General features: G+C 34.6%; 1 protein-coding gene across 1 annotated transcript; it reads right to left on the bottom strand.

Annotated features, from left to right (window-relative positions):
* Nucleotides 1-2,157: 2,157 nt before the first annotated feature.
* Nucleotides 2,158-12,928, bottom strand: LOC133824408 (uncharacterized). Its single transcript, XM_062257285.1, has 7 exons — nt 12,664-12,928; nt 12,420-12,511; nt 11,559-12,323; nt 3,488-3,640; nt 2,560-2,613; nt 2,335-2,442; nt 2,158-2,217 (listed from the first exon to the last, which is right to left on the bottom strand). Exons 1-7 carry the CDS (start codon nt 12,926-12,928, stop codon nt 2,158-2,160), a joined length of 1,497 nt encoding a protein of 498 aa, XP_062113269.1.
* Between the last annotated feature and the right edge of the window lie 468 nt (nt 12,929-13,396).

The following is a 13,396-nucleotide window of genomic DNA, read 5'->3' as shown; positions in this document are numbered from 1 at the left end:
GAAAGATTGATAAATATTCCATTATAGAACCCGTCTGACATGAGTAGAGCTTGACCATGGATGGTTGAGCTTTGCAAAGATTGATAAATATTTCAGCATAGAGATCTACTGATGTGAGTAGAGCTCAACTATCAACGGTCGAGATTTGGAAGACTAATGATAATTTCATCATAGAAGTCAACTGACATGAGTAGAGCTTGACCATGGATGGTTGAGCTTTGCAAAGATTGATAAATATTTTAGCATAAAGCTCAACTGATGTGAGTAGAGCTCAACTGTTAACGATCAAGTGATTTGGAAAACTAATGATAATTTCATCTTAGAGCTCAACTGATATGAGTATAGCTCAACTATGGGTGATCTAGCTTGTGACAATGTATTTGATAAGAATAATTAAATCTTAATAAATGTGATAATTTTGTCTAGGAAAATTATGAAAATACAAATATTTTTGTACAATTAATTTATTAATTATATTCACAATTTTATTTATTAGTAAAATATTGGAATGAACATTTTTGTATTCATTAAATGTGATAATTTATGTAGAGTAGATAGGAGACGCGACAATGTGTTTGATAAGAATAATTGAATCTTAATAAACGTGACAATTTTGTCTAGGAAAATTATGAAAATACAAATATTTTTGTACAATTAATATATTAAGTATATTGACAATTTTATTTATTAGTAAAATATTGGCATGAACATTATTGTATTCATTAAATGCGATAATTTATGTATAGTAGATAGGAGACGTGACAATGTGTTTGATAAAAATAATTGAATGTTAATAAATGTGACAATTTTGTCTAGGAAAATTATGAAAATACAAATATTTTTGTACAATTAATATATTAAGTATATTGACAATTTTATTTATTAGTAAAATATTGGCATGAACATTATTGTATTCATTAAATGTGATAATTTATGTATAGTAAATAGGAGACGTGACAATGTGTTTGATAAGAATAACTAAATCTTAACAAATGTGACAATTTAGTCTAGAAAAATTATGAAAATACAAATATTTTTTGTACAATTAATTTATTAATTATATTGACAATTTTATTTATTAGTAAAATATTGGCATGAACATTGTTGTATTAATTAAATGTGATCATTTATGTATAGTAGATAGGAGACGTGACAATGTGTTTGATAAAAATAATTGAATCTTAATAAATGTGACAATTTTGTCTAGGAAAATTATGAAAATACAAATATTTTTGTACAATTAATATATTAGGTATATTGACAATTTTATTTATAAATGTGACAATTTTGTCTAGGAAAATTATGAAAATACAAATATTTTTGTACAATTAATATATTAAGTATATTGACAATTTTATTTATTAGTAAAATATTGGCATGAACATTATTGTATTAATTAAATGCGATAATTTATATATAGTAGATAGGAGGCGTGACAATGTGTTTGATAAGAATAATTGAATCTTAATAAATGTGACAATGTGACTATACATGGTTGAGTTTGGTATAACCTTTATGATATGGCTCAAATAATATGAGTAGAGCTCGACTGTACATGGTTGAGTTTTGAGAGCTTTTACTGTATGGCTCAACTGACATGAGTAGAGCTCAACTATACATGGTTGAGTTTGGTAGAACCTTTACAATATGGCTCAACTAATATGAGTAGAGCTCGACTGATATTAGTAGAGCTCGACTATACATGGTTGAGTTTTGAGAGCCTTTACTATATGGCGCGATTGATATGAGTAGAGCTCAACTATACATGGTTGAGTTTGGTAGAACCTTTATTGTATGGCTCAAATAATATGTGTAGAGCTCGACTATACATGGTTGAGTTTTGAGAGCCTTTACTGTATGGCTCGACTGACTTGAGTAGAGCTCAACTATACATGGTTTAGTTTGGTAGAACCTTTACAATATGACTCAACTGATATGAGTAGAGCTCGGCTATACATTTACATTCCTTCAACCTTTTTTATTTTGGTTTGGGTTGGACATTTGTGTAAATTTGGCCTTCACATCATCAATGCTAACTATTGTTTTCCCACGAAAGTGTCTATCTCTAAATGTGTTTGACTTAGCTTGACTTTTCCAACCTTCTGGATATTCTGATCATTTTAGCCCAGATATTAATGCATTCTCCACCAACAAGAATCAGATCGGTACCTCATTAACAACAAACCACATCTCTGATTCTCTATCACAGTCGGCTTCCTAAATGAGTAATAACCACATCACTTGATTTGAATGTTCATAGTTCTTAAGTTCAAGAAAGTGGCCGAATGGAGATTCCTTGAACAATTTTAAGTTGGTCGGGTCATTCTTTAGTACATCATTGATAAGTTTTGTGACATCATCCATCTTACTTTTTACCCCTATCTTGCACTCAAAATGTTCATTCTCCTCTAATATAGGCTTCAATTGAGGAGTCTTTTCGATCTGCAATAAATTAAATATCATATTTCTCAATAATAAATAACATAAAAAATTAAATATATTACAAAATAAAACTTACTTAAAGTGTATTCTGTCGTGGCACAGAGGAAGTTCATCAACATGTGATTCTGATTGTTTCAAAGAACATGTCACTGACTTTTCTTCATTATGTACCTAGTAATTAAATACAAGAGAAAGATAAAATTTTAATCAATAGAGTAAAACACATGTTAGACAAGCTTTACCCACTCCAGTTGAGAAAACCTGTGAAAATTTCATTAAAATTTTGGAATCTCAACCATGTTTGGTAGAGCTCTACTTAAGCCTTGAAATCTCGACTATGTATGGTCGAGCTCTACTCACACCAGTCGAGTTCTACTCATACCAGTTGAGCTCTTTTCTACAACGAATTAGACTTTGGAAATCTCTACTATGTATGGTTGAGCTCCACTCACACCAGTAGAGTTTTACTCACACTAGTTGAGCTCTATGGTACAATTTCAATTATGTTTTGGAACTCTCGACTATTTATGGTATTTATTGACTCACACTAGTTGATCTCCATTCTACAATTTCAATTAGACTTTGGAAATATCCACTTTGTATGGTTGAGCTCCACTCTCATCAGTCGAGCTCTACTCTCATTGGTTGAGCTCTACTCACATCAGTCGAGCTCTATGATATAATTTTAATTAGACTTTGGAAATCTCAACAATATATGGTCGAGATTTACTCACCGATCGAGCTCTATGCTATCAATTAGACTTTGGAAATCTCAACTATATATGGTCGAGCTCTATTCTATCAATTAGAATTTGCAAATCTCGACTCAAGCTAGTGAGCTCTTAATTGAAAGTTCATAGAATTTTTTAAAATTTCAACCATAACCCTTGAGCTCTACTTGTTTTGGTTGAGTTCTACATTTTAGACCAATATTTTTCAAATCATGCCTTTAGTGCTCTAAATTTATAGCCAATTGATTTCAATTAGATGTATTATCTAATAAAAAAAGTACAAGAATAGAAAAAATGTATTTAACTTCATTTACCTCATTATCTGATTGAGTCATTGTTGTGTTTGCTGGAGGTGTTGGTGGCACACTAGAATCCGATGATTTTGAGCACGACTCCGGACTAGATTCGTGAATAATCAACACTCGTTGAAACGGTTGTTGTGAATCTCTAATGCTTGGTACTTTCGCCTGTGCCATGGAATCCAAGAAATAGAGTGTATAAGAGTTGAGCTTGGGTAATTGGACAGTCGATCCACCTAAAAACGCTAATAGAAAGCAAATTTACATAAAAATATCATTACCCAAGCACTATAATAAGATCTATTTGAATATATGAGTCTAAGGAAATTGACTTGAAGTGATTATGCACCATGACTGTAATCTTTAATAAAAACAAGATTGTTAACATATCAATTATAAAACTAAGCTAACATGTACACCCTTCATCACATATCCAATATATTTTTTTAACAAAAAAAGATAATGAAGACAAACAATGTAAATATTCATTTCAAATATCAAACCATAAGCAACAGCACATATAGTATATGAGTTGAAAATCTCAATTTAATTTAATAAAGTTAGTTCATTGAGGCATTTTCACAAACATATGATTTGCATTCTTTAATATCATCAAGAATATATAAAGAAAAAAAACAAATTTACCCACTAATAGCAAAACTCTAGCAAGAACAAAAATCAAAGTAGTTGTCTATCAAGTTTTTTTAATCCACTCATAGAAACAAGTTGCAATTTGTTCTTATTTAAGATTTAAAATTACATACCTTTGTTTGAAGACAAACTGAAGAAGATAAATAGTGTGATCAAATGGCTAGACAAGCTTGGACTCTTAAAAAATACTAAGCTAGCTCAAATGGAGAGCACTTGAGTTAGCTGAGATAGAGAGAATGAGATGATCGTCTGCTGAGTTGTATGAAAGGAAGTGTCTCTGTTGTGTGAGATGCTCTTTGTATTGTAATGTTAAGTCTAATATTATTATTATTATGTTTTAGAGTAGGGATATATTAGTAATTTTATTACTAAAATTGTAAAAAAATAAAAAATATATATATATTTGAATCATAAGAGGGTTATATAGTTAAACTGTTCGGTGAAGAAGGTTATGTAACTCAATACCCCCAGCTGCGACCTTGATGACCGCAATCCATCTCCGCCCCCCCACACGAAGCCCCAGCCGCAATGTCGCCTCACCACCACCTTCGCCTAGCACCTACGAAGCCGAGCACCTCAATCGTTGAATCTCATTCCAGAAACCACGAACCCAGTCGATCCCCTCAAATTGAAACTAGATCGTGCATTTCAAACGCTCTAGTCACTCATCATCTGAGTTCTATGTGGTTTGAGATTTTCATTGGGTTGTCGATAAGCTCATAGACCCATTCTCTCAAAATATCTTCCACACTTCTATTGCTATTTGGGTTTCAAAATTTTGAGCATTGCAATGAGTTCAGTTTGTGTTGAGGGAGTTCATTCATAGAATGGGCAACTCCAAATGGTGTGAAATTTTTGTCAGAATAGTTCATTCATCTAGCTGGGGATTCAATGCAGCATCCAATGAGAATTTCTTAACTCCACTCTCTATTGTGATTTTGTTTGTGATAAATCAATGTTTCTATTGTTGATGCCTAAGTTTTATTCTGTTTTGTGCTTTGCTGAAATTTTTGTCTATTAGAAACTCAATTTGCTTTGTGCTCTGTTTTATGCTTCTTTTGTGTTGAGTGATGTTGTTGTTTCTTTGGTTATTTTTTTCTATGAGAATCGAAATTTCAGTCCTTCGCATTTTGTTTGTATTGCTAGTCAGATAGTTGTTTAATGTTTTAGTGTAGTTGTCTAGTTTGTCTTAGTTTGTATTTTGTTGTCCTTTTCTTGAGAGGATTTGTGTTTTTTAGTTGGGGCTCGATGATAAACCATTAAATTTTTTAAATAAACTCCATTATTTTGCCACTTGTTGTGTGATTGACTACTAGATTGAAAAATCATAATGATAGTGTTGATCCATATTTTGTATATATATAGCTTGATCAATTTTTTTCTAGATTTATGGGTAAGCTTAAGTTTCGAGAATCGCTTAGTGATTCCTTTGAGGTGAAACCCTAGACAACACTTAATTGAGGACATGATTTAGGCCGTCTTTGGAGCGTTTGAGTCTTTCAAGCCAACCATTGTCTACATTGCTTTCCCTAGTCACCCCCATTAAGCTTAATTGATCCTTTTTTTTTTGCCACCTGTGAGCCTAGCTATATGCACATCCTTTTTCCATACCCTTGAGCACCTTGGTCTTTCTAGAATATATCTTAATTGTTGCATCATGAGGGAGTATGTGAAAATAGTGTCTTGATTTAGTGGCCTCTTTGTGAGTGTTTCTATTGTTTTTTTTTTCTTTTTTTCACTATTGGGGACAATGTTGACTTTAAAGTTTGGGGGAGAGTGTCTTATCTAGTGTCTCTTGCCATTTTTATATTTGCATAAAAAAAATTGAAAAAAAAAGAGTGTATGTGCGAAGAAAAGAGTGCACTCCCATGAAAAAAAATTGAAAAAAAAAAGTTAAGAATTGTACAATTAAAGTTAGCATCTTACCTTAAAAAAGTAAAGTTGAGTTTTGGTATTTTGTTTGTTTCTTTGTTTATAATAATGAATAATGGCAAGAGTGATATTCAAATTTTATGGGGTATTCTTTGGGGAAGTAAGTGTGGGCTCTTACTTTAGGTTCTAGGAAAACTAAGGTGCTTTTAGGGTGATTTGAGCTGAAAATGATTTCTTTTAACCACATTTAGATAAGGCTTACATTACAAGCTTGATAAATTCATTTTGATATTTGGTATGGTGTTTGAATACATTAGTGGAGAGGGTATCACTAAGGAAACCTATGGAAACAACTATTAGGCTTTAGGATCAATAGCTAGTTTGCTTTGGGGAGATTTGAGAATAATTTGGGAAGAGTTATCTACACAATTTAGGGGGAAACAATTGATTCATATTTGACAACATCATTAACATTTAAGGAGTTTGGTTGAAAACATTTGCAAGAGATGTCATCTGTTAGGAATAATGCCCTAAAAGCATATAAATACATTTGATTGGTTTTAAATAAAAATACAATTTTATTATATTTGAATATTATAATTATTGTTTGAATTAATTATATAATAATATCATGAAAATTCCATATTCATTCATGATAATATAATCTTGTATTAGTACGAGAGAATTAAGATCATATATAATGAATAAAATAGTCAGTGACATATTAAAGTAATGAATCTTCAATGAATGGTTACTAGTACGATTTGCTAAGCATTCGAGACGCAAGTAATCTAGATTCAGATTACTGATGTGAATAGACATCTTAGTAAATGTGCTGTATATAATAGAGATTATATATGACAGGACCGATGATAATTAATTATCTTTAAAAACTTGACATTTGATGTAAAGATTTAATTGATATCATAATAGATGATCATTTGTAGATCAGTCTAAATCCTGAGTATTCATGAATTTTTCTTTATCTTTATTGTATCTTTTGATTCACTCGTTAAGGTTTCTTAGAATAATGAGGCTTATGTCTTTTGTTTTGGTGATTCAATATCTTAGATGACTGGGAACATGAATTATAATAATGTAATCCATACTTTCCTAACAGATCGAATATTGGTTTCATTAAGGGTTGGTTCTGGAAGTGAATAGTTATTGAACTCAAATCTATAATTAGATTATATATTAATTATTTACTAGTGAATTAATGATACTTAAGGATCAATAGGTAATTAGAAGGGTAAAACAGTAGTTTTGATAAGCTCTAATTAACGAACCAATAATGGAAGACAAAACTACATATATTGATTATATCAATGGACTACTAGAGAAAGCTCTGTAAATATAATTCTATAAATACTTAGAGTGTAATTCCATATATATAGTAGAGTAATCATTGAATTAATTAATAAGATTATTAGATTAAATAGTTTAATTAATAATTGAGAAATTGACCATTTGGTACTATGTGTTTTTTTAAAGTATCGTTTTGGTACCATCTAATACAAATAATTCTCATTTGGTACTCCCATATTTGAAAATCAGTTAAAAATGGTACCTCCTAGTCGTATTTGGTCAACAGATTTTTCATAATGACCATATTGCCTTCCATCGTTGATTTGGATTTTATTTTTGTTATTTCCAAATGAATTAAATTTTATTTTTATAAAAAAACTTAAATTAAAAATTGTATCTTTATAAAATAAAGGGAAGGGAAAATAAAAAACCTGGTTTAATCGTTGCCTTCTTCTTCTCCATGGCGTAGATCGTTGTAGGTATAAATCTCTTTGCCTTCTTCTCCATGCCCTAAGTCTAAATCTCTTTGTCTTCTTCTTCTTCTTCATGGCATAGTTGTGAAGGTATGCTCTCTCCAATATTCTTCCCCTTGCCCTAGATCTGAAGGTTGGTGTAACACTCTACCACCTTAGAGCTGTTACTAAGTGAGTTTAAAATGTGCATTCAACTTGCTAACCAAGCATTTAGCTCAAAAGTGTAACTAAACTGTATTAAAATCACATACTTTGAAAATGTAATCATTCATTGAAAATTATAAGTGTTTTACATTAGGGATCTCAAAAAAAATACTATTTATAAATATTTACAACTCAAAATGTGTTTAAAGTCGACTAAACGACAAAATGAGATTTGGTACAAAGCAACTCCCAAAAATACCCCTGGCCGTGTCGCCAGGCAGACCAGACATGTACGCGTTGCATCACGCTCTTCGCACTCTAGGTTGGCCAATCTTCCCCTTGCCCTTACCTGCACCACAGAGCACCAGTGAGCCGAAGCCCAGCAAGAAAACCCCATACAAATAGATAACATATGCATATAAACCACTCAACATATAAACAGGCCATCATTAGGCTATACACATACGACCATGCTGTCCTAGGCACTTTACCAGGCCCTGGGTTTGCGGTCCACACCGTGAGGATATCCCAGGTATCCCTTAGGGTCTTACCCTGGCAACTCGCACTCTGCGTGCTAAACGCTGCTCCCGGCCCCTTGTCGCTCTCGGTCTTCGCCGTTCTCGGCCTTCACCGTTCCCGGCTCTTGCCGATCATTCACATATTTGCATACATAGCATAATTAATCAAACACTTAAACATACATTAACATAATCAATGGGATATGCCCTGCACATAATCATTTAGGGCCATGCCCTGCAACACAACTATGGGGCCTTGCCCTGCTCTATGGGTACAACAGTTTTCTTACCTGTGTCCCGAGCTTCTTGAGCACCAAAATCATGAGCACGGTCCTCTAACCCGAGCCTCACTGAAAATCTAGTCACAACACATACATAATACTATCATTACTAACCAATTATAATCATCTCCCGGAACCAATCCCGAGCTCTCGGGACCTCCCAGTTCCCCACACAAGGTAGCGGAAGCTTCCCCCGAGCCCCCTGGGAAAAAGCCTAAAAACCAAAAATTTCCCTTGCCCAGAAATGGCCTAGCGCCACGGCACTAACCCATAAGGGTTGCAGCACCCAGAATGGCGCCCTTCCCCTGATGTATCCTAGCGCCACGGCGCCCATACGCGAACCTAGAAATCTGGGTTTTTCCCAACATTTTTCCTGAGCCAAAACACTCCCAAATCAATACCAAAGCATACCTAAGTCTCAAATTCAATCCAAAACCCCATATAGACCATCTAACAACTCAGAAACATCAACAACAGGCCTAGACACACATTCAAACCCATGATTCACAAATTGGTTTAATACTTTATAAAACTTAAACCATAACAAAGCTTAACCTCAGAAATGCATGGAATTCTTACCTCAAACAAGAATTCGACCTTGAGCTTCCTCCAATTCCAACTCCAAGCTAAGCCCCTTTTGATTACCAAGCTGAATTCTCACACTAACCAGCCACAAATCTAGCTTTCAGCTTCCATTCTCAAACTCTCAAAGTCAAGCTTGGAAACTTAAAGAAAACAAAGATGAATTCCTTACCTCTGAGCTTAACACACCTTTGAGCTAACTCCCCTAGTCACAACAGCCAAAAATCCTTCAATACTCAGCAAACTCTCAACCATCAAGGAGAGGGAAAGAAGAAACCGAATGAGAGAGAGGGAGAGCTGAGAAATTCTATTCTTTTTCCTTTCCTTTGCCTTTTCTAAACTGTTTTAATAATTCCCAGCTCTTATCTAATCATAACCAGCTGCCAAAAAGACCCCAATTGCCCCTTAAATTAGCCTAAGTCCTTTTATGCCACCAAGGGCGATTTAGTCTTTTAGCACATCCCGCTAAATCCTCGAGTATGTCTAAAAATCCCCGTTTTAATCCCGACATGTCTAAACTATTACTATCACTAACCGCTACTCAATAATTCCCGAACACTTTATAATATTCCCAAAATACCCCTAAACTCCTCCCGAGCCGGGTATTTGACCCTGTTGTGACTTTCCTAGCTAAACAGCTCCCTAGGACCGTCTCGGAACGCGCATCACAAATATATCACCATTATATCACATATTCATTAAATTCATATGTATTAATACAATATAACAATTATTACCCTCTAGGCACGCTAATTAAGGCCCCAAGCCTTATTAGCAAATTTGGGTCGCTACAGTTGGTTTATTGTCTCAGTTCTTCTTCTGGCTCCATTGTTCTTCTATATTCTGCCGGGGATGGCTTCATACAATAGAAACGCAGTTAGCAGCAATGGTGTAAGGTTTAAAAATAGAAAATGTGGGTGTGGAAGAAAATGTGTTTTCAGTGAGACAAAGAGAAATCCAAATAGACTTTTCTATCGATGTCCATATGGGGCAAAAGGATGTAACTACTTCGCTTGGTGGGACGAAGAACATTGGAACGAAAGTAATGATGAAGGATATTGGGAGGAAGAAGAAACTTCAAGCTCATGGGAGTCAAAGATGATTGAACGTGTACAAAGCTTAGAGAGAAAATTAGGCATTGGAAAGTTTTTGATAAAGAGTTTATGTGTGTTTTGTATGTTTATGATGATTTTGGTTATTTGTATAATTTGGAAGATGTAATTGAGGCTATGGGTCCAAATTTGTTGCAATGTAATTTATGTTTCTAATTATCCAATGCAATTTATGTTTCTAGTTATCCAATGTAATTATGTTTTGGTATATGAATTTGATTGAGTGAAAAAAGTTTCATTTTTTAAGCTTTTGAAACAAAATGTCATATTCTAAAATTTAGTAGAGTATCAAAAGGATTTGCAAAATGAAATTCATTTCTTGTTTCATCATAAGACCGCAACCTAATATGAAGTCAATGTTTCAAAATAAACAAGCAAACCAACATCCATAATCTGGTTGCACTACATCAAAATAAGAAACCTAAAAAGAAGCTAAGCTTGTCATTGCTTTACAAAATAAAGCCAGCAACATCACATCAAAATAAATAGCAACCATATATGGCTTTTGCTATACAAAATGAACAACAGAAGTGACATATAACCTAAAACAAAGTAAACTTGTTCTTCAAAAGTTGTTGTTGTGGTTGTGGTTCTACTGAGTATCCTGGGTTGAGAATAGATCTACTTGTGTGCTAGTTAAGTGCATCTCTTCAGCAGGTTGCTCTAAGCTCCCAAATGGAACCTGAGACATTGTAGTTTAAATCCATGACCACCTTAGATTCATCAGGTTGAAAATTAGAAATCAATAATCTTAAGTTTAAATTGTGTACCTCATAAGATGTGGTGCCCCTGCTTGTTGGTGTTGGTGCATTTCTTTTGCCCCTTCCTATCCCTTGACCTCTGCCCTTGGTTGTTGTTGTTGGTGCAACTCCTTTGCCTCGACCACTAGCCTTTCCTCTACCCATACCTCTGCCTGTTGGTGGTGGTACTTGTGCTTGAGAGGAGCCTTCAAATGGTTGTTTTTGCGATGACGTTGGGGGTTTCTTGCAGGACCTCCTATTATGGCCAAACTCATTACAATTCTTGCATCTTTTGGTACTAGAAACACACTTTTTTTGTGTCTAGTTTTCTGGCATAGGTGGCAATGGTCTTTCCTCTCCAGGAACTCTTCTTCTGCGATGTTTTTTGGGTCTTCTTGGTTGTACCTTAATGATAGGTGGCAATAAATTTTCATCATCAAACTGTGGCCACATAGATTCATCAGGTATGGGATGAATAACACCATGCAGAATCTTCCTCCACATTTCAATGGTGAAGTATGTCGAGCAATAATCTTCTATGTTGACCCTCATTTTGTTTATACAAGCACCCGCGTGAATACAAGGTATTCCTCTCACTTTCCATTGGCCACAAATGCAATACCACTCATTTAATTTAACAATACACCTTTTCTTGTCATAATCCACCTGAAATTCCTCTTGACCAACCCTGGTTACATGTGCTAGTTGACCTTTCTTGAGCAATTCATTTACCTTTAGATGGACACTTGGAGTGAGCTTCTGCTCCAATCTTTCAGCTACCTCTTTCCATGTACACAACATTTCTGCATGTTGTATTCTTAACCCTTCCAACAATTCAATGGGAGGCTTGTAGCGATGCTCCTCTATCCAATCATTAAACGACTCAACAAAATTGTTTGTGAGGTGTTCAACCTTTGCTCTTGTGTCAAACTTGCTCAAAGTCCAATGGCCAAAGTCTATATTTGACAACCACTCATGTGCCTCTATATTGAATTGCTTTATCATGACCATTATATGCTTAAAATTGTCCAAATTCGTTGTCTTAACTGCTGCCCAAAACATGCCTCTAAGTTGTGACGTCCCAAACTTTTTTATCATGTTGTTCTCGATATAAAAACAACAATAACGATGTTCTGCATTTGGGATGGCTGCCACAGCCTCAATCAAACCCTACAAACAACAAAAATAAACTTTGAAATAAGCACAAAAATCAACTTTGAAGTGTGTGAATGTAAATCCAAGCATAGCTGAAGATATTACACTAACCTTTTGTCTATCACTCATGATACACCATGGATGACCATTGGCCGTTTCCCCAATTTCTTCGATTAATTTCTCTAAAAACCAATGCCAACTTTCTGTATTTTCAGCTTCCACAATTACATAAGCAAGGGGTAAAAGTGGAGGTTTGCATCAACCCCTACAGCAGCCAAGAAGATGCCCTTGTATGGCCCTTTCAAATGGCAACCATCTAAGCCAAAAAATGGTCGGCATCCAACTAAGAACCTACTTTTGACCCCTTCATAACATATGAAAATACGCTTGAACTGTGGCTGCATTCTTCCTTCTTCCTCACTCATGATTGACACCAGCTGGCTCTGTACAATAGCAGCATTTCTGGGATTAGTGTTATGAACCATAATAGCATATTGTCTTAAATTTGCATAAGAGTGTACATAACCACCTCCCACATCTCCTCTTGCTTTCTGTCTAGCTTTCCATAGTTGTTTGTTAGTGGCTTCAATGCCAAAATTGTCTTTCAACTCATCCCTCATTTTTTGCAAACTCAACTCAGGTGTTCTAGCAAAACTCTTCAGAAGCTTCTTTGCAATCTAGCCTGATGTTGCTATCCTATTCTTCACTACCCATTGGCATTTGTGTTATGGATTATATGTTTTGATGATAAATTGTCTTTCATTAGGCGATAAGGATGCATGGATCCTCCATGAGCATCCTTCTGCTCGACAAGTTGAAGTCACTCTGGTTCTAGCATGCTTCACTTTTCGCAACTCAAAACCTTCCTGAATAGAAAAATCTTTCAACACATCCCAAAAGTGCTTGTGGTCCCTGAATTTTTTCCACAACCTAAGCACTATCTTTCCATTCTCGTAAATATCCTCAACCTCTGGTACTGGCATTTTAGAGTTTGGATCAACCTCTTTTTTTGAACATCGCGCTCTTTTGCAACCAATGTGACCATCCTCATCACTATAATATAAGTCATCTTTGTCAACTTCATCGCA

The sequence above is a fragment of the Humulus lupulus genome, chromosome 1 (assembly GCF_963169125.1).
Source record: "Humulus lupulus chromosome 1, drHumLupu1.1, whole genome shotgun sequence".
NCBI classification, from domain to species: domain Eukaryota; kingdom Viridiplantae; phylum Streptophyta; class Magnoliopsida; order Rosales; family Cannabaceae; genus Humulus; species Humulus lupulus.
The sequence above is the reverse complement of the archived record's forward strand: the minus strand, read 5'-3'. Positions and strand labels throughout refer to the sequence as shown.

Bases quoted from the DNA above. Each gene is read 5' to 3' on its own strand.
- LOC133824408 (XM_062257285.1), bottom strand. From the start codon at position 12,928: ATGAGGGATGAGTTGAAAGACAATTTTGGCATTGAAGCCACTAACAAA. The intron at 12,324-12,419 runs GTTAGTGTAATA...TGTTGTTTGTAG, and splicing joins TCATGAGTGATAGACAAAAG to GGTTTGATTGAGGCTGTGGC. The intron at 2,218-2,334 runs GTACTAAAGAAT...TTACTCATTTAG, and splicing joins TCACAAAACTTATCAATGAT to GAAGCCGACTGTGATAGAGA.